This window comes from Ovis aries, chromosome 20, assembly GCF_016772045.2.
Source record: "Ovis aries strain OAR_USU_Benz2616 breed Rambouillet chromosome 20, ARS-UI_Ramb_v3.0, whole genome shotgun sequence".
Classification (NCBI taxonomy): domain Eukaryota; kingdom Metazoa; phylum Chordata; class Mammalia; order Artiodactyla; family Bovidae; genus Ovis; species Ovis aries.
This window is the reverse complement of record NC_056073.1, coordinates 50,604,472-50,632,328: the sequence shown is the minus strand read 5'-3', so window position 1 is coordinate 50,632,328 and position 27,857 is coordinate 50,604,472. Positions and strand designations below refer to the sequence as shown.

The 27,857-nt window shown below is 56.2% G+C and overlaps 1 protein-coding gene across 4 annotated transcripts in view; it reads right to left on the bottom strand.

The window, feature by feature from the left end:
* The window catches only part of GMDS (GDP-mannose 4,6-dehydratase), a 419,605-nt gene that overhangs the window by 49,224 nt on the left and 342,524 nt on the right, over window positions 1-27,857 (bottom strand). For all 4 annotated transcript variants that reach the window (XM_027958723.3, XM_042237513.2, XM_042237511.2 and 1 more), the window contains exons 8-9: window positions 22,034-22,152; window positions 2,758-2,854 (exon numbers count right to left, since the gene is read on the bottom strand). In XM_027958723.3, the coding sequence (XP_027814524.1) occupies window positions 2,758-2,854; window positions 22,034-22,152 (216 nt within the window). The remainder of the gene's footprint in view (window positions 1-2,757; window positions 2,855-22,033; window positions 22,153-27,857) is intronic.

The following is a 27,857-nucleotide window of genomic DNA, read 5'->3' as shown; positions in this document are numbered from 1 at the left end:
TGAGATCAACAGGGGAAGGTCCTGGCCGGGAGTCCTGCTCCATATAGAGCCGCCGGTGGGGTCCTTGTGCTGGGCTCTGCTGGGCAAACAGCCTTCCTTGGTCTGAATCTTATTCACATAACGACACAAATCTGCACCTCCCGTTAGTCTTGCTTGAGGACGCTGGTGTTTTGGGGCCTGCCATGTCCTTACAGCCTGCCCCAGGTTTCCTGCCTGGCACTCCCCCTGGCAGTCTCTTGACACACTGGACCCTAAGGTAATCGGGTTCTGCGGTTGGCTCTCGGGTGTGCTGGGTGCTGAAGACACAGGACAAAAATGGCCAGGGGAAGGAGCTTTTCTAGAACCCGAGGAGGGAGGACTCTGTGGCCTCGGAAGATGGACCTGACCACAGACAAGGGCAGGCCACCGCCGGCCCCGGGGGCTCCACGGCCCCCACGCCCAGCGCTTCTCAGGCCTCGTCCCAGCAACCCCTCTGGCTGCTGGTCAGGGCCCAGACCCAAGTGCAAGCTCATGGCGGCGGCTCTGGGTCTGGTCCCCTTTCACCTGGAGGAACACAGCGCCTCGGGCAGCTCTGCCTCAGCCTGTCAGACTGCTCGGTTCTGGGAAAGCTGCTGTGCTGAGGAATGGGGTGAAAAGTTGAGCCTCACTGCACATGCCCCACGGAGCCCTGAGCGGGGCGGGGAGGACAGGCTCCCACAGCAGTAACGGGGGCCTGGGGGCGACAGATGGGCGAGAGGAACCCACGGAGCCAGGCAGCGCCCTCAGGCTCAGATGCCCTCTGTGGACAGACCTGCAGAGCAGGTGCCACCACCGTGTCCGTGGGAACAGAAGGACGGACGGACGCGGAGCTTCGGCCGGAAAGATGGGCCACGGGGGCTTCGGCTCTCTCGTGCCATGTCCCTACCACGCCCCAGCGTCCCCACGGGAGGGTGGCAGACGAGCCGCTGGTAGCGGGCTCCTGGCTTCGGAAAGAAGGCCCGGGGTGACGGTGTCACGGGGTGCAGGGGCCCCGTCCACTCCCACTCTGAGATGACAACGCTCGTCGCAAGCCGGGACACAAGGCTGCCCGTTTAGGTTCCAGAAATACGAGAAGCCTGCGGCGTCTCGGCCGGGTGGGCGGCGGGCGTGGGCTGCAGGGCAGGACCCCCTGCTGCGTCAGCAGGCAGCCGCGGCCCCCTCCCGGCCCGCACATCCTCCGCCGGCACACCCACTCCGCCGGCACAGCGCGCCATTGTTTGCCGCCCGGCAGAGGCCGCCCCGCCCGGCCGGACAGCCCTGCACACTTCCTCTCCTTGCTGTCCCGCCCTTGTGGACGGCCGCGTGAAGCGACGCCTCTCCTTTGTCTGAAACAAGACCGTCTGACGGGTGATCACCAGAGACACGTTCACTTTCAACCCTTCTTGGCGGGGCTTTCCTGACCTCGAAAGGTGGTGCGGCAGACAGGAATTTAGTTCAAAACACAGGTCGAACAGGTTCCAGGGTAACGTGCTCACAGTTAACACACATTTCGTTCGGGAACCACCACATTTGCACACCTCTGTCAAGACGCTGCTTTCCATCACCCCAGGTCCGTCCCTTTAAACCTCTGAGTTTCGTCACCAGAGTGAAGGAGGCCCACGTTTAAATGGCAACACCCAGCCAGGAATTCTTAGACAGTGAGGGAAGGGGGACCCTGCGCCCTGATGCCTCCAGGCTGTTTCTCCAGACAGGGGCCCGCGCACGCAGAGACCACGCACCATCCACCCACCCACCCGCCAACCGGCACTCACACCGCGTCTGTTGCCGTCTGAGACAGGACAAGAGTCTTCCTCAAAGAGTTCACAGTTTGGAGAAAAACATGGAAAGAGATGAGTCTGACAAGCTGTCACACACGTTATGACACGGTTTGCAGAGCGTGCGATGTAGATCCAAGAGGGAAAGCTGGAAGCTCGGTGGCGGCCAGTCCACGGGCCAGAAGAGGCTTCGCACCCAGGACCACACTCGCGCTGAGGCTCAAAAAGTGTACAGGCTCACACGGCTCAGGTTTGTGTGTGTGTGTGCATGTGTACATGTGTGTGCGTGTGAGTGCGTGTGTGTGCGTGACCGTATGAATACATGTGGCTGTGTGCATCGGTTCGTGTGAGTGCTGAGCACGTGTATGCAAGTGAGTGCGTGTGTGTGCGTGCGTGTGTGCATGACTCAGCACGTTTGACTGTGTGCGAGCGCACGTGAATGCATGCGTGTGTGTGCATGTGTACATGTGTGTGTGTGAGTGCGTGTGTGTGCGTGTGTGCGTGCGTGTGTGCGTGACTCAGCACGTTTGACTGTGTGCGAGCGCACGTGGATGCATGCGTGTGTGTGTGCATGCGTGTGCAGGAGTGTGTCTGAGGGTGCACGTGAGTGTGTGTGTGTGAATGTGTGCAGGTGCGTGTGCACTGGGACCTCCAGACCCTGCAGGTCACGGGGCCCTGGGAAGGCAGACAGCCCGCAGGCTCTAGGGCTCAGCCATCAAGCAGGCCTAACCTTGACGGGCCTGCCTTTGGCCCGAGCCTCCATTTCTGAAACCAACCCTTCCCCGGGTATGAACTACCCCCGCTCTCCTTTATACGGCAGTGCGTCTTGTGCCAAGAATAGCACCCCGGATTCGCCTCCCAAGGCTCTGGCTTGGGTAAGGCGCTAGGGTCGCAGATCGCCCAGTGTGGGCCTGGGCGGCCTGGCCGCGGCGTCCAGGGACGGTCTCCCAGGAGTGGCCAGTGGAGACGCGGCCGAGAGTCTTACCACTTCCGTGGGCCGGTAGTACTTGAGGTCCACAGTCACGTGAATCTTGCCGGTCTCTTTACATCTGCCCACTTCGTTTTCATTCTCTCCTTCCCACCTGGAAAGGAGATAAAGACTTAGTCGTCCGCACCGAGTTGCTTGGGAGCAGCTGGCCAGGGTCGCACGGAAGCGTGCGAACTCGGGAGCACAGGCTAAGCCGCGGCCTTCGGGCCTTCCCAGGTCCATTTCAGGGGCTCCCCTGCCTTTTTAAAGAAAATCACGATGCAGTCAGAACTGAGACCTCAGAAGTGAAGAGATTAGCCAGAATAAGGAATTCTACAGTTTTCAGGGACCTCAAAGACTTTCTGCTTCTTTAGACTATTCTTGACAAAGTCAATTATTATGAAGTAATCGCTTGTGTCTCTCCCCCCGCCTTTTTTTTTTTTGAGTTTTAGGTGTATTTATTGTAATTTTAACGCATTCCAGTTTAGAGCAAGTTTAATGTCCTAATGAACCGTTAACATCACCCTGGTATTACACACCAGTTACCTTGCTGTACCCAGGCAGCCATGGGCCCCAGCGACAAATCCCAGGTGACTAAACCTCCAAAACTATGTAACGACTCGGTTACTTCCTGCTAAGAAAGGGTCTGCCAGACTCTCCTCCTCTTACTCAGCCGTGAGGCCCTCTGGACTCGTTTTCCCCTGTAAACACCCACAGCCGCTCGCCCTTCAGGGCCCAGGCACAGCCTCCACTGTGAGTCCAGGAGGCAAGCGCACACATTTCAACACTGGCTTCCCGCTGGAGTTCGATTTTACATTCTCACTTTTATAGAAACGAAGACTCTGGCTTAGAGCTGACCTCTGCGTTTCCACAAACCAATACTCAAACAGAAACATACTATACAATTTTAATTATTTTCACAAATGAAGCTTTTTGGCAAAGAAGGGAAACATGTTGCAGGGTATAATGTTTGACTCCAATGCTTGATCTCAGACCTTTGCTCTCTCGGCGGGCGAAGAGCCCTACTACAGGGCAGTCCTGTGCCCCCGACCAGCCGCAGGGGCTTGGGGGGAAGAGCAGAGTATCACACTGGCCACTGGACCACATGCCGTACAGGGGTCGTTGAAGATGATCAAACGCTGATCGCGGTTGCATTCTGCAGAAAGGTCGGGTAACAGGGACATAAACCAGCATCACAAGCTTTATTTCTGATCGACCATCCGGAGGTTCTGTGTCTAAATCCCTTTCTGACAGCACAGGGACCACATTTCATCGTTGGAGAAATAATCAGTTTGTGAGGACACTGGGCTTGCCCACAGACTACAGGCAAACACGGAAAAACATCCCACAACACTCAGAGTTACAGTAGATTATGCTGGACGGTGACTTGTGCACAACTGGCATTTTCCATGAATTTTCTATTAATTAATTGACTCAAGAAAGGGGGTTTGGCTATTTACTTATTTGGTTCATTTTCTTACCCTTGCCTAGACTCACTTGGCAGGCTCAGAGCTAAGCGTTTGGAACACTCACCTGGACACGCTTTAGATATGCAGACTAGAGACGCTGTGAGACGGGAACCCCTGTGATTTCAGGTGGATGAAATCCACCTCGGCATCCACAGCAAGGGAGGGGATCTGGTGAGGTCACGGTTCCCAAAGGTCTCCTGTGCAGCTCTAAGGTCGTTTCCGTGGGCGCTCTCTGTGGGAGCGCTTCTAGTCGACGAAAGGACAGCTGCTCCTCACGAGCATGTTTCAGCTTTAGTCTTGTTCACATGTCATACAAAGAAAAGCAAGCTCACACGCCTTCCTGACGCATCTCCACGGAGCCGGGGTTTCAGAAGCACGTGCTCACCCACGTGTAACGTGTGACGGGCCACACTCGTGTGGGAACATGGATACACAGGACACCGCCCTCCGCGTGGCTGGACCAGGGGCTGGAGGACCTTTTCTACAGAGCTCGAAACGGACGATAACCTGAGGCTCTGTTCCGTATTCTTCCTCCTTCTCTTTCCCAATATCATCTTTTTTTTTTTTTTTTAAAAAAACTACCGTTTGAAGTGAAGTCGCTCAATCGTGTCTGACTCTTTGGGACCCCACGGACTGTAGCCTACCAGGCTCCTTAGTCCACGGAATTTTCCAGGCAAGACTACTGGAGTGGGTTGCCATTTCCTTCTCCAGGGGATCTTCCCAACCCAGGGATAGAACCTGGGTCTCCTGCACTGCAGGCGGACGCTTTACCGTCTGAGCCGCTGGGGAAGCCTGAACAGTGGAAACATCCTTGGAGAAGAGAACACAGGCCTCACTGGGGTCTGGCATGCAGACCAGTCGTCCGCCGGGTCCAGGGGACGAGTCAGGGGCACATCCTCAGCCTCCGCCCCGGGGGGGCATCTGGTTCCGCCCACACCGGCGGGCCGACAGCGGGCTTGGGGCGACCTTCCCCAGCGTCACGGGCTCGCTGGGCTGTGCTGCAGTCCTGGGCCAACACCAGCCCCTGTCGCAGCAGCTGAGGTGGGAGCAGCTGGGGAAGGGCCCGCCTGGCAGAACCGAGCAGGCACTTTGGGCGCCTGTAGTGTGAGCTGCCCACACAGAGGTCTCCTCTGCCCCATGCTGTCGGCCGGCCTACAGGGGTGTCTGCGGCCACGGCTGCCGAGGCCACGGCTCTGAGCGAAGGGCTCAGAGTGGGATGGAGCCGCAGAGCCACTTTCTGGTCGGCACCAGGCAGCAGGCAGACGCTTCGGCCAAGGCCCAGGAAGCTGTGGGCTGCAACAGGACACGGAGTGCTGTGTTCACCAGCGAGAGGCAAGGGCGGACCTGCCCTAACAGGTAACGGGTGACTCCACGCAGAGCGGCCTGTGCGCTGCTGGCGGGGAGTGAGGATCCCGCCGGTCGGCAGGAGCGCAGCCTGCTCGGTGAGATGGCACTCCCCGCGTGGGGTCCTGCAGACTCGGACTGTGGGCTCAACTGCTGGCTCCTAAGAAGCGCTAAGAGCCCGAGGCAGCACTGAGAGCAGAACCGAGTGCCCCGTGGCGAGACGCGGGGCAGCGCACGCCTCCCTACCCAGGAGGCCCTCTGGAGCAAGCAGGGTGAAGCGAGCCCGGGCCTCCAGAGCTGGCGGGGCCACTGCAGGCCCCGCTGCTGGAGCGGGGCAGGCGGGGCCGGGAGGTCGAGGCCCAGGGCGGCTTGGGAGAGGCAGCGGCTCTGGACGGGAGGCTGGCTGCACCCTCCTCCTCCTTCCTCGACCCACCTGCAGACATGGGTCAGTCTACAAGGGCCGGACCGCGGGAGAGAAGAGACAACCCGTGCTGCCGAGCAGACGGACGAGCGTGAAGGACGGGGCAGGAGCCCCGAAAACAGGCTTGCGAGCGGGCAGTGGGCAGGCTGAGCAGGGCAGCCCCGGGTGCTCAGGGTGGAGGGGCTCGGTTCCCCTGGAAGCAGGCTGGGGCCCAGGCCGCCGCGGCCCACACCACCGGACGGCAGCCTCAGCGTTCCTGTGACGGTGGCAGGAGGGACGGTCCTGCGCCCCCGAGACGGGGTCCCCACGCGGAGAGCACGCAGGTGGGCTGTACGTGAGCGCTGGGCACCCTCGGCCCCCAGGGGCTGCGGGGGTCAGGGTACCCCTTTCTAGGAGTGAGGTGGGGGTCAGGCTGGCCCCTTCTGTGGTGGGGGCTGGGGTCAGGCTGGCCCCTTCTGCGGGGGAAGCTAGGGACGCCCTCTGGACTCCATTCTCCAAGCAAACAGCCCTTCACAGCCCCCAGAGTGACCAGGAGCCCCCGAGCTCTAGGTCCTAGAAACCCCAACCAGCTTTTAGGCCCCCACTTTCAAATATGAGCCCAGCACTAAGGCTTACCAGACGCACGTGAGGAAAACCACACTTACGAAGACAAGGGGTCACAAGAGATAAGCTGAGACATAGCAACTCGGAGGAGACAGAACCGACGGGAAGGGGGGGTGAGTGAGAGAACAGCGAACAGGACGGCCCACAGGCACCACCGCCAAGAGCTGTGAGGCGACACGGCCCCAGGAGACAAAAGCAAGACGCTGCACTAAAAAAAGGACAATTTGAAAACAAAAGATGTAGTAATTGGAAAGAATTCAGAAGAACTCAAGAGAAGATTTTGAAGACAAAATTGAGGTAATTTCTCAGAAAGTAGAGCAAAAAGATATCAATATGAAAAAGGAAGATAAAATCAGAAGACGGCCTCGAGAGGTCAGTATAACAGGGTTTCCAGAAAGAGAGTGAAGGAAGTAACTGTCTTCAAATAAATGGAGAAAATGGACCAGAGGAGAAGAAGAGATGTTTCCAGACAGACAGGGCCCCACCGAGCACCCAGACGCCAGGTGGGACTAGCGGCCTGTTTCAGAACACGGGACAGGGTCGGGGGTGGGCTTGGGGGTGGGCTCGGGGGTGGGCAGGGCGGTCCCTGCAAGCAGTGCCTTCCAAGTCCTGAAGGAAGGCTGTTTCCAACCAAGAGACGAACATCGGCCCCCTTATTCACGCCGAGGGCAGAAGAGATGTGTTTCCAGATGCACTGGTCTCAGGAAACCAAACCACGAGGCTCTAGAAAGATGTTGGAAAACAGGGGCTGCCAAGCGTCCACCTGTCCAGGCGGGGTCAGGTGGCAAGGTGGCAGAGGGGCTGCCCCAGGCGACACGCCCGGGGAGAGCCCGGGGCTGACGGGGCAGGCGAGGGGCGGTCGCATGGGAAATGGGGCAGACGCAGAGAAACAGGACTGTTGCTCTATGACGGGAACCGGCGGCCCCTGGAGCGGGCAGGGGGGGGCGGAGGGCGGGATGCGGGGTGCAAGGGACGGAGCCTCGTCCTGAGCAACAGGCCAGGAGAGAAGCTGCGAGGGGAGCAGCGCGGACGGAGATCAGAGCGCGGCCTGGAGTCGTGGCAGGGAAAGGCCAGCAACGCGGCGGCGGACTCCCAGCAAGAGGCGGCAGACACGGGCAGGGTGGAGGTGGACCCCGGACGGCCCAGGCTGGATGAGGAGAGCCAGCGGCCGGACGAGCGGAGGGCGGGCTGGGTGGGGAGGCCGCCGCGAGGAGAGCTGGGCCCTGCGCCTCTGCGAGCCGCCACGGGAGGAGGGGCCTCTCGGTGGGGGCACTGGGACGGCCACGACGCTGGGGAAGGAGCTGAAGGCAGAGGAGGCAGGGACAGCGGTCTGTGCGCGCGGAGGCGGCACTGGAGCCCCAGGCCCGTGGAGCGACCGTCCCAGACGCGGGCGGGGGAAGGGAGACTCCGGACGGCAGCGCCGGGCCGGGGGGGGGGGGGGCTTCAGGGCGCGAAGGGGGCTCTCAGGCCCCTTGCAGAGCCTCTCCTCCGCCCCTCAGCCAGAGTCACTGCCACTGACTCCGGCTCCCGCTGCCACGCCGTGTGAACAAATAACCAACTAAAACACAAAGGCTAAACTTTAACCCTCGTGCCCGGGTTCCGGAAGAGGGCTGCCGTGGGACTCATCCCCGGGGCTTCCACACCAGGCCGGGCATGCCACCCAGGCGCATGGTCTGCGGCCTGCATGGGGGGAGAGGAGAGCGAGTGGCTTCCCCTCCCTCCACTGCAGGCATCCTCCGGCGGGGACGCTGCTTCCTGGGGGGCTGGGGGCACCGTCAGCATCTTTCCTGCATCCTTCATCACCAGCATCACTCACTTCAGTTCAGTCACAGTCGTGTCCGACTCTCTGCGACCCCATGAATCGCAGCACGCCAGGCCTCCCTGTCCATCACCAACTCCCGGAATTTACTCAAACTCATGTCCATCGAGTCGGTGATGCCATCCAACCATCTCGTTCTCTGTCGTCCCCTTCTCCTCCCGCCTTCAATCTTTCCCAGCATCAGGGTCTTTTCAAATGAGTCAGCTCTTCACATTAGGTGGCCAAAGTATTGGAGCTTCAGCTTCAGCATCAGTCCTTCCAATGAGCACCCAGGACTGCTCTCCTTTGGGATGGACTGGGTGGACCTCCTTGCATCGAGGGAACTCCCATGAGCATCACTGGCAACTGTTAAAGGGAGAAGTGTCTCCTTTCTCACTGTCCTGTGCCAGCTTCATCTGCAGGGCCTCTGACGGGGGTGACCAGCTCCGTGGACAGGGCCCGGGTGGTCCAGCCTAACGAGGCCGAATGAGGTGGCTCGAGAGATGACGCGAGAGAGACCAGGGCTGGCCCCCGCAGCGTGAGCTGAGAGCAGAGGGACACTCAGAGACCCCCGGCGGCCTCGCCATGTGCCGCGGGCCTCTGCGCCATCTTCACACAGCTCTTACCTATCTGTGTTCCTTGTGTCGAACTCTGTCCTCACGCAGAGACTGTGGCTGGGGTTTCTCCAGCCTCACAGGAGGAAGCACCTGGGCAGTGGCTTGATGGGCAGGTGGGCAGTGGTGGGGAGGGGCAAGGGAGCGTCCCCAGGGGCTCCTCCACTCCCGGCCGAGCTCGCTCGTCTGCCCCCCCACCCCCTTGTCCTCGCCGCGGGCCCTGCGTGTCGGGCACTGAGCTGAGCTGGGGCTGAGCGCCCAGGTCTCTGTCCTCCAGGGTCCTCTAGCCTGGCGGCCACGCAGGACAGCCGAGGAGCGGCGGGGTCAGGGGACCAGGCAGCACCCGGCAGGAACAGCCGCAGCGGGGCAGGGCCCCGGGAGGGTCTCCCAGCCGAGACCCCGCGGACGGGCGGCGGTGAGACGGAGGCAGAGCGGGCGCGGAGCCCCGCTCCTCGCCCCTCCCCACCACCGCCCACCTGCCCGGAGCGGCCAGGCTGGTCCTGGCCACAGCTGGGTGACAGAGCGGCCTCCGCGCTTGTTCTCAGGCCTCTCCACCCACATGGGGGCCCTCCTCGGAGCTCCCAGCCTCTTCTCCAGCTGGGACTCCACCTCCCTGCCGACATCACTCCAGCCACGGTTGTGCGGCCGTCCCTTCAGAAGTGGCGATAGAACGGGCTTCCATAATATCCGCAGCTGTTTGCATAGATTTGTAAATGATGGCTTCTCCTTATCACTGCATTAAAGCCTGGCTTCTCAAGCGCAAGCACCGGCCTTGGTTGTCTTGGGTGAGTTTGGCTCTGAGAGTAAAAAGGAAGAAGAAAACGGGCAGGGAGCCCGTGGATGGAGCGCCTGCTCTGTGTTCAGGTCAAAGCCCGTTTCTTCAGGTAATCTTCAGAGGCAGCAGGCACTCTGAGATCTGATGGACCCTTAGCTAAAGACCGTAACTGAAGGGCTGCATCAGCTGTCCGGGAGAGGTAGCGAGGGCTGCCCCAGCCTCCAAGGCAGACAGCATCGGATCTGCGCACACTGCTCATCCAGACGCCTGCCACTTCAGTCGAAGCTCCTATCGCTTTAGCTGTTATTTTATTTTTTTTTTAGTGGGTTAAAACCCTAAGTATCTCAGAAGTTCATATAAACGTAAACCGAGGGCTTAGCTTTCTCAAGCGGGGAGGCTCTGCCTCAGCGGTGAGTGGAGGCTGGTGAGCAGGGCCAGTCTCCGCACGGACACTTCGGGAGGAGGCTCGGGTCTGCTCAGAGCGTCTCCTCCACGTTCTCAAGGGGCCCAACCCATGCCACTTCTCTCCCGGCTCCATGGAAGATGCCGAGTGATGCTCTCTCCACCCCTCAGCGTCAGAGAGGCCACTCAACTTGGCTAGATGGTGTGCACGTTAGAGAGGGCGGCTGCAGGCCACCGCGGGGAGCTGGAGCTCCGGGGTGGGGCTGCTGAGCAGAGACGTGGGCCAGCCGGCCCCAAACGTGAGCAAACATGCGGAACCTTCCAGAGAAAGAAGGCAGAGCCCGGACGCTCCTTTGCCTGACTCTGCTCAAGTAGAGCCCGAACATACAGCTGGAGAAACTTCATCAGAAGTGACACGCTGGAAGGGTGCGGTTTTCCCACAGAGCAACTGGACACAGTCAAGGTTCAGCATGTACAACAGGAGGGCTCACAATGGACACCCAGACATGGGACACGGGCTCGCTCCTGGGGTCCTGATACCTGGACACGGGACACGGGCTCGCTCCTGGGCCCCCCCACCAACCCCACCTCCCTGCAGTCCCCTCTGCGTCCTCCGAGCCCAGCTGCCAGCCAGAAGCCTCACACACCAACCCACACCCCACCTCCCCCCGCCCCAACCCCTGCCCCAAGAAACAATCCCTAATTAGGGGAAGAATGCGCATGGACACAGAACGCTTGTCATCTCAGCCAGGAGGCGTTTAGAAATGAGTTTCTTTTTAAACGTATAATAAGGTTTGCCCTTGTTGTTTTGACTGAAAATATAGTTATGATACCGCAAACTATGATAAATATTTCCATTGGCGGAACGCCGCCCCCACCCCAGCAGCATGCGGTGGTTTTCTCATGGTTGCAGGCTGTTCCTACAACTCTCTTCTCAAAATTTAACAAGATTAATGACAGAAAATTAGTCAAGACAAGTATTGGCCTGTTTGGTTTACGCATCACTTCGAGTGCAAGAGAAGAGCGCTTCCTTTTCACATTACTTATTACCTAATAAGTGATAAGGTGACAGGGAAGCGGGAAGAAAAGCCTCACACTGACAACGACCCCGAGAACACAGCCCCCGCCAAACGCACACGGATACACACAGAGGCACACACACACGCACGCACACGCACGCACACGCACGCACACGTGCTCATAGACACATACACACACACACTCACAGACACACAGATACACATATACACCCCCCCCACAGATACATCCATACACACCCACACACACAGACACACGTACACTCACACAGACACACAGATACACAAACAGGCACATAGATACATATACAGACGCACACATATACACACTATCGTGCATTCACACAGATACACATATACACACACAGCCTCCTCCAAATGCACACGTGTACACACACAGGCACACACACACTCTCACACATGCACACACACACACGCACACAGGCCCATAGACACATACACACACTCACACAGATACGCACTCACACAGATACACACACACGCACACACACAGACACACACACACTCACACAGACAGACAGATACACAGGCACATAGATACGTATATAGACACACACATATACACACTCTCACACACTCACACAGATACACATATACACATAAAGACACACAAATACACATACACACACTCAGACACACAAACAGGCACACAGATACACATATGGACACACACATATACACACTCTCACGCATTCACACAGACATACATACACACTCACAGACTCACAGTCACACGCGCGCACACACACACACACACGGAGCACTGCTCTTACCTGGACAGCGCACGGCTCGGTTTTATTAGCATGAGTGCTACACACATTGAAATAAATAAGGATTTATGTCTTTCATCCCTCACAACTTTTGGAGTTTAAGACAATGTCAATAAAACATCATATTTTATGCCGTAAGAAAACATAAACAAAAAGCGTACTTGTTTTTAGGAAAAAAGACATGAAATTGCCTCCACTGTAGAGTGAAGGGTATTCACTTTTTCTATACTATTCACTCTAATAAGAACCTTGGAGGTTTATTTAAAGCAACATGGATTTTGAATTAAAAGGATATTTAAAAACTCAGTCCTGACACAAGAGACCCACGATACATTTGCAAATCACAGAAGGACATGGGTGATTTTCTTGAAGCGCACACTGCCTTCTTCCACAGTGAAGGAGGGCATGGAGGCAGTCCAGACGGCTCCTCTGCCTGCACATTCTTCCACGTCCTCTTGCTTTTTTCCACCTGTGTTCCAGCTCCCAGCATTGTATTTAAAATGAAAACGCCAACACATCTGCCTTCCTGTTCCTTATCTCCCCTAATGAATGTAATTAGTCTCCTGCGCAATGTTTTCATGCAAAACAAATGCATAAGTCTGGTAGCTAGGAAAGAAAACGCAGATGAATTAAGAAACAGTGACATAGAAGATGATTCTGTGGCATTTTTGACATGGAAAGTGATTCTATAGACGGAATTTTTGATCCTCTTGCTATAGTCTGGAAGCGTCATCACCTAAAGTCCACTACAAATAAGGATGTTGGTCCTGGGTTTACAAACCTTCACCTTCTCTTGGGATCCAAGGGCCAAATGTTTTAAAGGCAAAGTATTACAGGAAAGCACGTGAAGTGTTTCCCAAAAGATGAGCTCCTGGATTTTCTCCAATTTCCAAGGCTGTTTTTGACAGATTGCCATTAAAAGTTTTGAGGTAAGGGAACTACTATATAAATTAAGTTGCTGGAAGAACTTGACTCCTACACAACTGTGGAACCGAGTCCCCATCAGTTCAGAGATGACCGACATGTTTCTTGGGCTCCCAGGAGACTTCCATCAATGCCTGGCTCTTCTCTCGCTTTAGAGACCAGGGTTCTGGACCCCCTGGCTCTTGCACCTTGGAGACCCCCATCAGTTCTTGGTCAATCTCTTTCCTACTTTGGAAAAAAAAAAAAAAACAACAGGTAGGGATGCCTCCAGCTGTTCAGAACTCTGTCTCACCAAGAGCGATCCAAAGTCACTGAAGGCAGGAAGTGGTGTTCAGAGGATTTCTTCTATCTCAGTTTATCAGATAATTAACTAGTCCAATGTTTCGTTCAATTCAACTGACGTTTATGTGATCCCTGGAGGCGTGAGGGCAGAAAGAAAGAGGAGAGAAGGCACCACGGCGGCTGCAGGCACTCCCTGGGTGACAGTCCTCATGGAAAAACCTAGAAAGTCTAGGCTTTTCACTTTACAGCAGTCTGCCCTCATTCCCACCCTGCATGCCACACACACAGACACACAATCAAACTCTCAACTTCCAAATATTCGTTTTCCGTTACCGACTCATGAAAATGCTGATTTACCAACTGTCTGCCACTGTGCGGGGCAGGATGCAAGGTTCAGAAAGGACCCAAAGCAGGTGCGGCCTCAAGCAGAGAATGCCCAGTCCGCCAGGGAGGGTAAAGTCCCAGGCGACCTAAGATCGCGGTCAGAAGGGGTGAGAGCTCAGATGCGGTGACTGTCAGGTCCACCTTGGGCCTGAGGTTCTGTGATCTCCCAGGCTCTGCTGCTCAGAGTGGGGTCCAGGGGCCAAGCAGCCCCCACATCTGGCATCGCGGGGGTCCTGTTAGATGCTCAGGCCCCGCCCAGACCTACCGATTCCAAACCTGCACTTTAACTAGATCCCCAAGCGCTTCTCAGCACTTAGCATCAGAGGACTTGTGCTCCACAGGAGACAGACCAGCCAAAAGACGCCCTAGCTCTGCTGGGAGGTGGGTTACTCCCGGAGAGCAGGGGAGTCCTCATCACAGCCACAGCCCCCTGGGCGCGAGCTGAGGGCCTGTCCTCTCCCTCCCTGCCCGCCTCTCTGCTGAGCACGCCTGTAGGCTCCTCCTGGTCACATGAGTGTGAGGCATTGGTGGGACTCGACTGTTTAGAGTCCCCAGACATAGCATCAGTTGCCCGATCTTACTGGTTTCATGCTTTGCTTGTCCCTAGCATTCATGTAGACAAATGTCACTTTCCATCAACACTGTTTCCTCACGAACAGCAAACAGGGCAGAGTGCCCGACACTCCAGCCCGCTGTGGCGCGTCCCGCGTGTTGACGTGTTTCACCGGCTCCCATCCCTGAGAGGCAGGCCCTCACCCCCTCTCGGGTGAGGCCCAGAGCTAACTGCTGCCCGGGGGTGGGGGCGGTGGAGCAAGGCCAGGCCTGGGTGGGGGGCGGGGGGGAGGTGGAGCCGGGGGCAGGCTGGGGGGTGTGGGGGGGCTGTGGAGCAGGGCCAGGCCCAGATGGCGGTGGAGTGGGGGGCTAGGCCCAGGGGGATGGGGACAGTGGAGCGGGGGCCAGGCCCAGGGGGCGGTGGAGTGGGGGGCCAGGCCCAGGGGTGGGGCGGGGGTGGTGGAGTGGGGGGCCAGGCCCAGGGGGGGGGCGGGGGGGTGGAGTGGGGGCCAGGCCCAGGGGTGGGGCGGGGGCGGTGGAGTGGGGGCCAGGCCCAGGGGTGGGGCGGGGGCGGTGGAGTGGGGGGCCAGGCCCAGGGGTGGGGCGGGGGGTGGAGTGGGGGGCCAGGCCCAGGGGTGGGGCGGGGGTGGAGTGGGGACCCAGGCCCAGGGGTGGGGCGGGGGCGGTGGAGTGGGGGGCCAGGCCCAGGGGTGGGGCGGGGGGGGGGGGGGGGGGGGGCCAGGCCCAGGGGTGGGGCGGGGGCGGTGGAGTGGGGGCCAGGCCCAGGGGTGGGGCGGGGCGGTGGAGTAGGGGCCAGGCCCAGGGGTGGGGCGGGGGCGGTGGAGTGGGGGGCCAGGCCTGGGGTGGGGCGGGCGGTGGAGTGGGGACCCAGGCCTGGGGTGGGGCGGGGGGTGGAGTGGGGACCCAGGCCTGGGGTGGGGCGGGGGGGTGGAGTGGGGACCCAGGCCTGGGGTGGGCGGGCGGTGGAGTGGGGGGCCAGGCCCAGGGGTGGGGCGGGGGCGGTGGAGTGGGGAGCCAGGCCCAGGGGTGGCGTGGAGGCGGTGGAGTGGGGACCCAGGCCTGGGGTGGGTGGGGGGTGGAGTGGGGACCCAGGCCCAGGGGTGGGGCGGGGGTGGAGTGGGGACCCAGGCCTGGGGTGGGGCGGGGGTGGAGTGGGGACCCAGGCCTGGGGTGGGTGGGGGCAGTGGAGTGGGGACCCAGGCCTGGGGTGGGTGGGGGCAGTGGAGTGGGGACCCAGGCCCAGGGGTGGGGCAGGGGGTGGAGTGGGGACCCAGGCCTGGGGTGGGGCGGGGGGTGGAGTGGGGACCCAGGCCTGGGGTGGGTGGGGGCAGTGGAGTGGGGACCCAGGCCTGGGGTGGGTGGGGGCGCTGGAGTGGAGCCCCTCACCCAACGCCACAGCACACTGCGTGCAGAGACGACACGCTGAGTTCTGGGATAGGAAGCCGGTGGTAACGGGGAGGGGGCCCTCCAGGCCCGGCTCCGGCTCGACGTTTTCCTTGCCCGTCGCTGCCTGGTGTCTCACTGCACGGAAGCCGTTCCCAAGGAGGCCTGGCCGGCCCGTCAGAAGGCCAGCTGCGGCGGGGCTGGCCCGGAGCGGTCCCGACTCTCCCAACTCTCCAGCCTGTTCCAGCTGAGATCGGAATGCTGCTCGTGGGGCCCGGAGATGCTCCAGGGAAGGAAATTGGAAAGAAAACAAACAACAGAACGCAACTTCCAGACCGCGCTCAGAGAGCCATCGTGGTTTCATTATCTGGCCCTGAGAAGGAATTCCGCGTCTCAGCCGTGCTGTGAGAGCGAGCATCGCCGCGCTCTGTTCCCACGCCCGGCCATGCAGGCTCGGGGTGCAGGTGGCCACCGGGCAGGAGGCTCGGCTGGGGGCACAGGGCAGTGCCCCGGTGTCTCGGACGGACCATTGGCACCTGCTCTCTTCGTGGGAGATTCGGGAAAATGTTTTGGTTTCGCCAAAACTGTACGTGACACTCAAGGGCGACGCTGATGCCGTGAAGCCTTGGCTGGTGGCTTGGTCCGTCACCTGGAACGACGTGAAGGCCTCTCCTGAGATCTGCCGTGGGTTCTAGCGAGACTACGCCGGGCTTTCCTGCCGCCTCTGGGGATGGGGACTCAGGCTGCAGCGGGGCTCCGAAGGACAGAGGGCACTCCCAGCTGGCAGTCCACGCGGCTCTGTTGTTCCAGTAGGATTCCAATACAAGCTCAGCTTGAGAAGCGCTGGGTTAAACAACGTCACACGGACTCTACTGGTGATTCTCCAGGAGGGGTTGTAATATTCAATATTCTCCAGATGAGCTGGACACATGCTTTTCTAAGGCATTTCCTCTCTACAGAAGTCTCAGTGTGTACAGGTCTGTGCTAGGTATTTTTAAAAAGGCGTTAGCCCAGGGGACCAGGGACAGAAGGCTGAACACAAGATGCCGTCTCCAAAGCGGGAGAACCACACTGAATCCGCAGACTGATCCCAAGAGAACCGCGTCTTCCCGGACCCTGCGTGCGCGCGGCGCACCTCCCCGCTTGCGTAGCGCTGTTCTGGTTTCTCCCGTCGACGTGGGTGCACATCTTTCAGGCACTTTATTAAGTTCATCTCCGTTTCATTTTTCTGATTCTACTCTAAATGGTATTGTGCTTTTTTTTAAAAAATTTGATTCCCAGTTGTTGAGTGGCAGTACCCAGAAATGCAGTTGGCTTCTGCATATGGACCTTGTGCCCTGTGATGCTGCTGAATGCACCTGGCTTTCTGGGTAGATCACGCAGGTTTCCTATGTGCTCCATCAAGCTACCTGTGAATAAGACAGACACACATCTCCCGTTCTTTTTCTTACTTTCCTTGTGGCTAAGATCCAGGATAATGTGGAAATGGTTTGGCAGAAGCGGACAGCCTTGCCCTGAGCCCCACTTTTAGAGGAAAAGCATTCAGCCTCCACATTCAACTATGATGCTAACTGTCGGTTTTTCTCAAAGACCATTTATCAGCTTGAGGAAATTTCCTTTAATTTCTAGTGTGTTGAAATTAATTTTAAAAAATAATAGCTGCTAAATTTTATCAAATGTCTGTTCTGCCTCTATTGAAAAAAAATATGGCTTCTTCATTTTCTTAATATGTTGAATCACGTTAATTTTCAAATGTTAAACCAACCTCGCGTTCCTAGAATAAACCCCACTCTGCCGCGGTGCACCAACTCTTTATATATGGACAATTTCGATTTGCTAATATTCTGTTGCTATTTTTTGTTTCTATGCTCACTGGAAATACTAGTCAGTATCTTTCTTTTCATGCAATATTTTTATTTTTAGCATGAGGGTAATATTGGCCTCATCAAATGAGTTAGGAAGCGTTCTCTCTTCTTAGTGAAAGGAAGGAAGGGAGTGTTTTCATCATTAAACATTAAAAATCCATTTTTTTAAAATACGTATAGAACTACAGAAATTTATAGATTTCTTGAATCAGGTTTGGCAGTTTGTGTCTCTCGTGCGATTTGCCCATTTTCTCTGACCTGAAAAGGTCACTGGCAAAACCCTGTTCACAGCATTTCCTTACCATTCTGTCAGCGTCTGGAGGACTTGTTGGGATGATGAGTCTTTTATTTCTACTGCGTATGATTTCTGCTGTCTCCTTTTTTCCTGGATAGAGGTTCATCCACGTTTTGATGGTTTTGGATGATTTTGATGATTTGTATGATTTTCCCCATCATGTTCCCGTTTCTACTTCATTTATCTCTCTTTTCATCTTTGCCGTTTCCTTCTTTCTGTTTGCGCTGGGCTCAATGTGCTCGTCTTTGTCAAGCTTCTTAAGATGGAAGCTGGGATAACTGGTTTGGGCTCTTTCTTGCGTTCTAACGCCAGTGTTCACAGCCACGCGCTCCTCTCTAAGCGCTGCTTCGCCAGCACCCCGCGACTTCTGGTACGCTGCTTTCCCTGGCGTTTAGTGCAGAATTTACTCCAATCTCCCTTGTGATTCCTTTGTTTGACCTGTGAGTTGTTGAGAAGTGTGGCAGGTGGTGAGCTCTGAAATGCCAGTCAGGGTAAGGACGCTCGCTTCTGTGTCTGCAGAGACTGTCTACATGTACCGCAGTCACAGAGAGAGGCGTGCCACGGTGCACAGACATTAAGTCTGTCTTTTTTCCTATCCATTCTGTCAGGATTCTGAAGCATCTACAACTCGGTGTATATACATTTAAAATTATTATGTCTTTATGAAGAATCAACCCTTTAAACTGCGAAAGGGCTCTTTATTCCTTCTGAGGAAATGAAGTCTCTTTCATCCCATATAAGTGCAGCCACTCCAGTTTCCTTGTCGGTAGTATCTGGATGCTTTATTTTTCACCTTTTTGCTTTTAAACTCTCTGTGTGCTTATACCTGAAATGTGTCCCGTGCCAGCAGCGTGTCGCTTTTCCGTCGAGTCCGGCTTCACCGCTCTTTTGGGCTTTCAGGGCGCTCACCGTGGGTGTGCCTGTCACTGCAGTCAGCATCTGTCTCCTTCAGCCCCATCTGCAAGCTGTTCCCAGCCCTCTTCTCCAGCTGCTCTGAGACGAGCAGCCTCCAGGCTGCATTCTGCCTCCAGTGCCGGCTCGTGGCCACCTTTCATTTTGTTCTGTTTTAGTGGTTTCTCCAGAGTGCGCAGCACATTCTTTGACTAACTGCAGCCTGTCTTCAAATAGCTCCACGCCAGTTCCCATCCGGTGTCAGAGTCCTGCAACAGCGCAGCGATGCGAGGCTTCCATCCTGTCTCCGCTCTCAGCGCTGCTGCTACTGTGCAGTCTGTTCTATTTATTTACGTCTATTATATGTGTATTAAAACTACAAACGTACTGCTGTTATTTGTACTTTCAACAGTCAGCTACTTTTCAAAGAATTTCTAAAGTGAGGGGAGAATTTTTATTTTCCTACATTCCGGCGGCTTCTCCTGCCCCTCATTCTGCTGTTTTCCTTCCATCTAAGCGTTTGCTGGTGACGAGCCCTCCCAATCTCCGCCTGTCTGGAAAGTCTTTAACTCGCCTCCATTTCCGAGATGCTGTCCGCGGGCACAGACCTCGGGGCGTAGGTTTCCTCCTGCGATTTAAGGGTGCTGCTACAAGGAATTCTTGCCTCGAATAGTTTCTGATACCACAGCTTTCTTATGTTAGTTCCCCTCTACGTAACTCTACTTTTAAAGTTTTCTCTTTAGCATTTATTTTCAGTAGTTTGGGAAACTTGGGGCTGTTATTTAATTCTTTTCCTGTGTCCTCTCCCCCCCTTTTCCCCAAGACTCTGATTGTGCACGTTGTTTGATTTTGTCTCACAGGTTAATCTAATCAAACTCAGTTTCCCCTCAGTCTGTTTCTTCCTGCGCTTCATTCTGGGTCATTTCCAGCACAACGCGTGCAGGGTTACTAGCTTTTTTCCCGCAGCGTCTGATCTGTTCTCAATGCCAAGAGGGAGGCTTCATTCCAGTTACTTCATTTTTCATCTCTGAAGGTTGCATGCGGCTCTTATAAAAAGCACGCATATCTCCTCTCTCTCCTCACTCCACTCATGTCTCCTCGACACAGTCGGCCGTCACAGTGGCCCCTCTGCCTTCCCCATGAGCGCACACACTGTCTTTATGAGGCCTCAGTCTGTTTCTGTGGACGGATTTTCCTCTTGGCTTTAGGTCGTTTCCCACTTCGCGACACTCCTACTAATTTTTGGTTGAATGCTAAGCGTTAAGAAAATTACGCTTCTGAGTCTAGATTCTACTGTCTTCCTTTGAAGAACACAGGGCTTTGCAACGGTTGGAGGCTCAGTGACTTGGAAGCCCTTGAAGTCTGTGCGTCAGCTCTGCTGGCCTGGCCTTAGAGGAGCCTCCACTCAGGGTCACCCCACCTCCGAGCTCAGGCCTTCTGGGGACTTGCTCCGTCCTCTGAGTGATGAGCGAGGTGGCTCGGTGGCGGCTGCAGCTCAGGAGCCTCTCGGCCGCGGGAACGCCCTGAGAAGCCTTCAGTCCCACCTCAGGGCTGTTTCCTGTCCAAGCCCATGGAGTTTCCTCATATTTGGCAGGAACGCAGGGGGATCCTGACGCACATTTCTGGAGCTCCTTTGCTTTGTAGATCACACCTTTCTAGAACTCATCCGCACTCTCCACAGCCCCGGACTCTGCGCTCTGACCTCTGTCTTCTCTGTAGCAGCGCCTCTTCCTCCCTCCCAGGTGGAGGCCGTGCCTCCAGGAAGCCAGGCCATTGCAGGACTCGCCTCACTCGCTCCTTTCCTGCCAGGGCCCGTGGCCCTGCGCTGCCCATTGTCCGAAAGCTGTTCTATATATTTCATACAGTCTCCTAGGTTTTCAAGGTAGAGGTTTAACCGAATTTCTGTTATTCCATCATAGTTAGAAGTGGAAGTCCCTTCTTATATTTTAAAACTGAACCTTGGGAAAACAGTTGGCAGATCCTCAAGAAGCTAAACACAGAGTTACCATAAGACCCAGAAATTCTACTCTTTAGGCTTTTACCCCCAAAGAACTGAAAGCAGGGACTCAGGAACTTGTGTGTTCACAGCAGCACAGCTCACAATAGCCGAAGAGGAGCAACCCAGCTGTTACAACAGATAGATAAGCAACACGTGGTCCAACCGCACAACAGAGCGTTACTCAGCCTTGAGAAGGAGCAACGTGCTGGCGCGAGTTACAGCAGGGACGGGCCTTGAGGACATCAGGTTCAGTGAGGTGAGCCCGGCACAGAAGGACGGAAAGTGTGTTGTTCCACTTACACGAGGTCCCTGGGGTCCTCCCACTCAGAGACTGCAAGCAGAGTTTTCGTTGCTGGGGCTGAGGGAGGGGTGGAGAGCTACTGTTTAACGGAGACAGCGTTCCAGCCTGGGGAGATGAGAGGGTTCTGTAGAGGGCGCTGGTGGTTGCATTAGCTGTGAATGTCCTTAGTGCCACCGACCCACTTAACGCCCCAAATGTGAAAACGCTAAACTTTATGCTACACATGGGCTTCCCAGAAGGTGACAAAGAACCCGCCTGCCAAGGCAGGAGATATAAGGAACACGGGTTCGATCCCTGGGTCTGGAAGATCCCCTGGAGAAGGGCATGGCTACCCACTCCAGTGTTCTTGCCTGGAGAATCGCATGGACAGAGAAGCCTGGGGGGCCACGGTCCACGGGGGTCACAAAGAGTCAGACGTGACTGAAGTGACTTAGCATTTACACGTATCCCACCTCAATAAAGCAATCACCGGAAAAGAGTCTCCATCCACAGTGATGGACTGGCCCCAAATCTTCCAACAAAAAAGCGACTGCAAAACTCGTGTGATCAACGAGTGGGTGGAGCATGTGATGTTCTGGTGTAACGGGTAGCGCTGGCTGAGCTGAGACCCTCAGTGACACCCACGGGCTGGACGCTGCTCACACACCAGTGGGGCCTCCTGGCCATCCTGTGCCCACGTTCAGCAGAGTCACTGCTCATGGGGAAAGCACACGAAGTCCACGGGGATGGGGCCTCGGGTCAGCAGCCCGCTCTCAGTGCTTCAGAGAAAAGGATTTTGCTGGTAGTACATCCGAAACTGTCCTGTAAATTTTTGTGGTTTCCAAAATTTTAAATATATAGTGAACATATTAAAAACAGAGATTGTATAACGTTCTCACATTGATCTGTTTAGAGGAATTAGTGACAGTGAAATCCCAGGAAAGCCTGTATAAACCATGATACAACATTTGAAGTTAAAAAAGTAAACAGCTTAAAAACATATTTAAAAATTAAAAAGATAAACTTCTGAAGGACTGAGTATAGTTGGTGACCCGCGCGTGACGGGGACTGCCAGCGGGACAGAGCGTCTGCTGCCTGCTCTAGAAGGGCAGATGGCGAGACCGACTGCAGGCAGGCGGAGGGACGCCCGTGGGGCCTACTCACACAATGGTCTTCCCGATGTGCAGAAACGACTTCTCCACGAACTCCCGCACACTGTGGACCTCCCCCGTGGCGATGACGAAGTCCTCGGGCTCGTCCTTCTGGAGCATGAGCCACATGGCCTGGGGAGAGAGGCAGAGCAGGTGAGAGGGGTGCGCTCCCCTCGGGGCGGTCAGGGCAGCACGCGCACCCCCGACGGGCCACGCCGACAGCCCTCACAGTGAGCCCCCAGGAAGGTGGGACACACACACACACACACACACACACACGCATGCATGCACACACACATGCACACACACGCACACATGCATGCACACACGCATGCACACACATGCACACATGCATGCACACACATGCATGCACACATGCACGCACACGCACACATGCACACACGGACACATGCATACACACGTGCACGCACACATGCATGCACGCGCACACGGACACATGCACACACACATGCATACACACGTGCACGCACACACGCGCACACACGCACGCACGCACACGCACACACACACGCACACACATGTGCACGCACACATGTACACACGCACACACGCACGCACAAGTGCATACACACATGCACACACGCACACGCACACACACATGCATGCACACACGGACACAAGCACACACACATGCACACACATGCACACGCACACACACGCACACACGCGTGCACAGCTGAACCGCCTCGCTGCACGCCTGAAGCCGCCAGAGGGCAAATCAGCCTCAGCACAGCTCTGCGTCACCTGCACCGCACCCGCGCGTTTTTAGTTGATTGATTTATTTTAATTGGAGGCTAATTACTTTATAATACTGTGGGTTTTGCCACACTGACATGAATCAGCCACGGGTGCACATGTGTCCCCCGGTCCCGAACCCCCTTCCCGCCTCCCTCCCCATCCCAACCCTCTGGGTTGTCCCAGTGCACCTGGGACCCCCATTCTGAATAACACAGGTAAAAGCAGTAGGCACCCCCTTAGAACACAGACCCCCCGGCAGGGACACTGGACTTTTGCTTTCACGCTTAAAGGGAACTGTTGGTTGGTGTCTCCCTAGCTGCTGTCAGATAAGCTGAGAAGTACATTTCTGAGGAAGATGGAGCAGCTCATTTTCTTTTAGAAAATGCAGTCAACAAAGCCCAATTCTTCTTCATCCATCTGAATCTACGGTAGCCTTCTAAAAAAATACAACCGAGCTTATATCTCTTGTGCGCGAACTTTCTTCTTGCGACTATTTTGCATTTTGGGTCTACTTCCAGACCGTCTCCAATCATATTTCCGTCCTGCCAGAAGAGGGGACTTCTGGCCACTTCACACGCCGTGGAGCTGCAGCTCATGTGTCTGTAAGCGGGGCGATGGAGACAGCCCGCGTCAGGGACACAGGGGGACGCCGGATGAGGTCATCCTGCAGGAGAGGGCTTTGTTCACGGCCACAGACTGCAGAAAGACCGGCGGTTACGTGTCATATAATAGCTAGTAAACTCAGCTGCAAGCCTTTTTAAAATTTTATTTTTATTTACTCGGCTGCACTGTGTCTTATGTGAGACACGTGGGGGTCTCCTTCCCTAACCGAGGGTTGAACCTGAGCCCCTGCGTTAGGAGCTGGAGTCTCACCACTGGGTCCCAGCCGTGACGCCTCAAAAGTCTCACACGAGTCACATTAATAGTAGAGCCTGACCGGCTTTAAACAGGCACAGGATGCAAGCTCTTCTCTTGGTCGCGACGGCACGCCTGGCCTGGGAAGCCTGTGCTTCGGCGGCCCCCACAGTGTCGGGCCCGGGTGGCTGGCTGCTCCTCGGGGGCGCCCTGCTCGCGGGCACCCGCGGAGGCCGGGCCCTCCTGGTGTCTGTCTTGCAGGAGCCTCCCGGCCTGCCTGCCCTCCTCCCGCGGCCTGGGAGCCCTCTCTCTGCACCTTGATGCAGCAGTCTCCTGGGTCTCCCTGGGGCGATGGCCCCCACGCTGACTTCACTGCAGCCACTTCCCCGATGAAGGGACCATCCCACCTCCCAAACACACAAGCTGGGGCACAGACGCACGTAAGCACACGCACGCACACACACACGCGCTTTGGCTTTCTTCAAAATACTTTCAAAGTTTTTAGGAAAAAATCAAATTATGCTTCTGGCTAGAATTTCTATTTGAACGTTTTTGTGAGGGATTAGTGTATACACTTGTGTGTTTTACTCAAATTTCCATTCTAAAAATAACATTTCAAATGGGTCTTTCAGGACGGCTCCGCTTATTTTATTTCTTTTGAACACTATGTTGGGGCTCAAATGGTTTCGAAAAAATCATATTTTGAATCATGTGAAAGGAAGTGAGGACAGCTGAAAACAAAAGGAGAGAAGACGGAGGAGGCCGGCCGGGGCTGGGCCACGCAAGGCACCAGCGCCGGCCCCAGGGCGGGCTCGTCCCCACTGGGAACCTGGGGCCACCAGGAGCCTCTCCTTTCACTGGACCCAACGCCGAGAATCTGCCCTCTTCTTTTCCATCAGACCGTCTGCGGCCTCTGACCTGCCAACTTCTAGGCATTTCCTGTAAAGTTCCTACAGTCCCAGACTGCAGCCTGGGAATGGGAAGAGAAAGGACATACAACTCCAGAGTTATTTGTTATTCCTGAGCCGTTTACTGGTCTTAACAGAGGGAAGGGCTTTGTCTGAATTTCCACTGAGTATAGTGGATGGTCCTTGGCTGGTGATGGGGGCCGGGTGACACCCGGGTCAGCAGGCGAGCGAGCTAGCGTCTGGAGTGGCTGTGGTCAGCGCTCTGCCCCCAGGCCTGCGGGGATGCTCGCCCAGCCAGACACAAGGGCCCCTGAGTGGGAAGCGTTGGCCCGGCCTCCGCACACAGCTGGGCGCACTGACCTGGTCCACTGCTCCCTGGACGGACAGAGTGGCTGACCAGCGTCCACCTCCACGCGCCTTCCTGATCGTGGGCAGGAGGGGTGACCCATGATCGGCCTGCAGCTTCTGACACAGAAACGCTCCAGAGGGGACAGGCTTCAGATGTCAGGGTCCAGCCCCATCTCTCCAGGTACAAGGGGCCCCGTGAGGATACCACGGATGTACCCACGTCCTCACACACTCGTCACCGCTGCCCTGACCTGATCACCAGGGCAAATGAAAACTCCGCCTGCTTCTTTCTCACCTGTCCCAGGGGGAGGAAAGACAGCCGGGGCAGGGGTGCACCAAGGCTTGAAATTGCTCCTTGATGGCAAATGGGCCCTTCCGCTGTCCAGCCACGTCTCGTGGCACAGGCAGTCACGGAGACCTGACCCACGTCACCGACATCGGAGGCCAAGTCTAGATGGTTACAGACGTTCGCCCCATCCGGAGGTATGTTTTCTCGTAACCGTACAATTAACCTAGCTGTTTCACAAATCTGATTAGAGAAGTCAAAATAAAACTTTGATTTAAAAAATTTTCAAAAAAAAAAAAAAGAACCCTAAAGCCCTCCTCTGCCCACCTGCTTGCTGGCCGTTCGGGTCACGGCCGCGGAAGTCCCAGGGAGGGGCCCCCACCACCTGGGCGCGGGGCACGGGGCGCGGGCGGCCCCCAGCTGGGCCCGTGGAGGGGAACTGCCAGAGTGCGCCGCACAGCTGGCCAGCGGCCCGACTCCGCACACGCCCTTCAGAGCGTGGGCTGCGTCTGTCTTCAAAATCTGGCTTCGATGATTGCCTCCACCTCGCCGTTAACCTCCGGCTTGGTATCCACACCAGGGACACTTATTAACCGAGCTATCATCCATGAATAACAAGACGTGTTAATCGAGGTTATGATTAACTGTGTCCAGGGGACTGCTGCCGCCTCAGCCCTGTGCTCACTCGGCCTGCTCCACGGGCCGCCGTCACGGAAATGGTCTACACACACACACACACTTACAAATACACACGCGTGTAGACATATACACACACACAGATACAGAAACTAGGGTCCACAGAAACCCCACAGACTGTTTCTACTGAAAATCAGAGGCGTTTGAACAAATGGAGATAAAATTCCCCACAGAGTGTTCCAAGTGTGGAACTAGTTACCGGCATTTTCTTTAAGCTCATTCAGTAGCTGTCTCCACAACAACAGCCTGGTGTTCTTAGCTTGAATCAGGACCTCGAGGAGTCCTGGGCGAGGCCGGGTCTTACGTTTGTGGGACCCACAGGGGGCGGTTGAAGGGCTACCCCAGGGTCGGGGGAGCACCGCTTACTCTGACATAGTTGGGGAACAAATACAACTATATGGAGAAAATCCTTCGGCATAAAATCAAAACCTCAATCTAGTCATTTCTTCATGGGCAAAAATACTGAGGCTTGTGGAGTCCTCTGACTAAGGGCCTTTTAGACATTTTAAAGATACAAACTTACTAGTCAGGAAAAAAATCATTAGACCATAAATTAAAAAAAAAGAAACAACCCAAAATAATGGAACAAACTTAGAAGGCTCTCTAAGCTCTCGCTATGAACGGTCATTCAACGCTGGTACCAATGCTCTGAAATGGACTGGGCCAGCATGTGCCCTGCCCTGGCCTACCCACGGACCTGCGAGGTCCAAGGCGGGGGAACCACAGCCTGGTCGCCCTAGTCCTCCGGGAATCACCCTGACCCAGTGTGTTTGGAACGCCGTCTGCTCTCTGCACACGCGGAGCCAGGTGGCCCAGCTGTCTCTCCTTCGCTCTCCGAGGACGCTCCGCCTGGTTCCCGGGCGCGGCAACCGCCCTCTCCTCCTCCGTGCCCAAGTCTGCTGCGTGCTGCCTGGTCACACTTGTGCTTTTGCTCTTTTCCACATTGTTTATCTGATTTCCTTTTGCTTGCTCGTTTGATTGTTCCTAACAACATTTATTTAAAATTTTCTTTCTGACGTGGCTTCAATGTCTTGAATGATTCTCTCTCGTCCATGTTGCTCCTGACTACTTCAGGCTTAGCTCTTTCATTTATTTTATTTCATTTATTTCCTTGAAGTGTGGAATCTGCAAACATTTCCTTAAAGGGCCAGAGAGTAAACACTTGAGGTTTCTGAGCCACAGGCTGAGCCACAGGCACTCAGCTCTGCGGCCGGAGCCCCGATCGGCCGCGACAGCTCAGGGACAGACCTGCGGGGCTGCACTGCTACGGAACCCTGACTGGCCCACGGACGCTCGTCTGTCCACCCAGGCTTCTCGCAGATGGAACTGGACCGTGCTGCCTGCAGTTCCTCTGGACCCCGGTATCCTCCTCTGACCCGGTGCTTACGGTCAGCACGCATGCCTGCCTGCCTGCTGGGCCCTCGTATTGCCCTGCAACCCCATCCCCAGGCCACTCCCCTTTCCCACCATTACTATTCGCTGCCGAACTGCAGGAGGAAGAGCACAAAAGCACAGGGTGGGCCTGCTGCCCCTCAAGGCTCTCCCCAGACACTCTCTCCAGAACCACCACGCTCCCCGCCGGGGCACACTTGCCCTCTCTCCCCAGTGTCGGGCTGGGGATCGTGGCCACCGGGCAGCCCGGCCGCGATCAGTCTGCACCCTTGGCCCGGAGGCCCGGCCTGACAGGGAAGCTGGTGTGTCCTGCAGGAAACAGTAGGCATCGGTATGGACGTTCGCTAACCCTCCATAACCCTCATGGCAGGAAGCGAAGAAGAACTAAGGAGCCTCTGGACGAAACGGAAAGAGGAGAGCGAGCGAAGAAGCTGGCTAAAACTCAGCCTTCAGAAAACGAAGACCATGGCTCCAGTCCCATCACTTCGTGGCAAATAGATGGGGAGACAGTGGGAACAGCGGCAGACTTTATTTTTTGGTCTCCAAAATCACTGCAGACGGTGACTGCAGCCATGAAATTCAAAGACACTTGC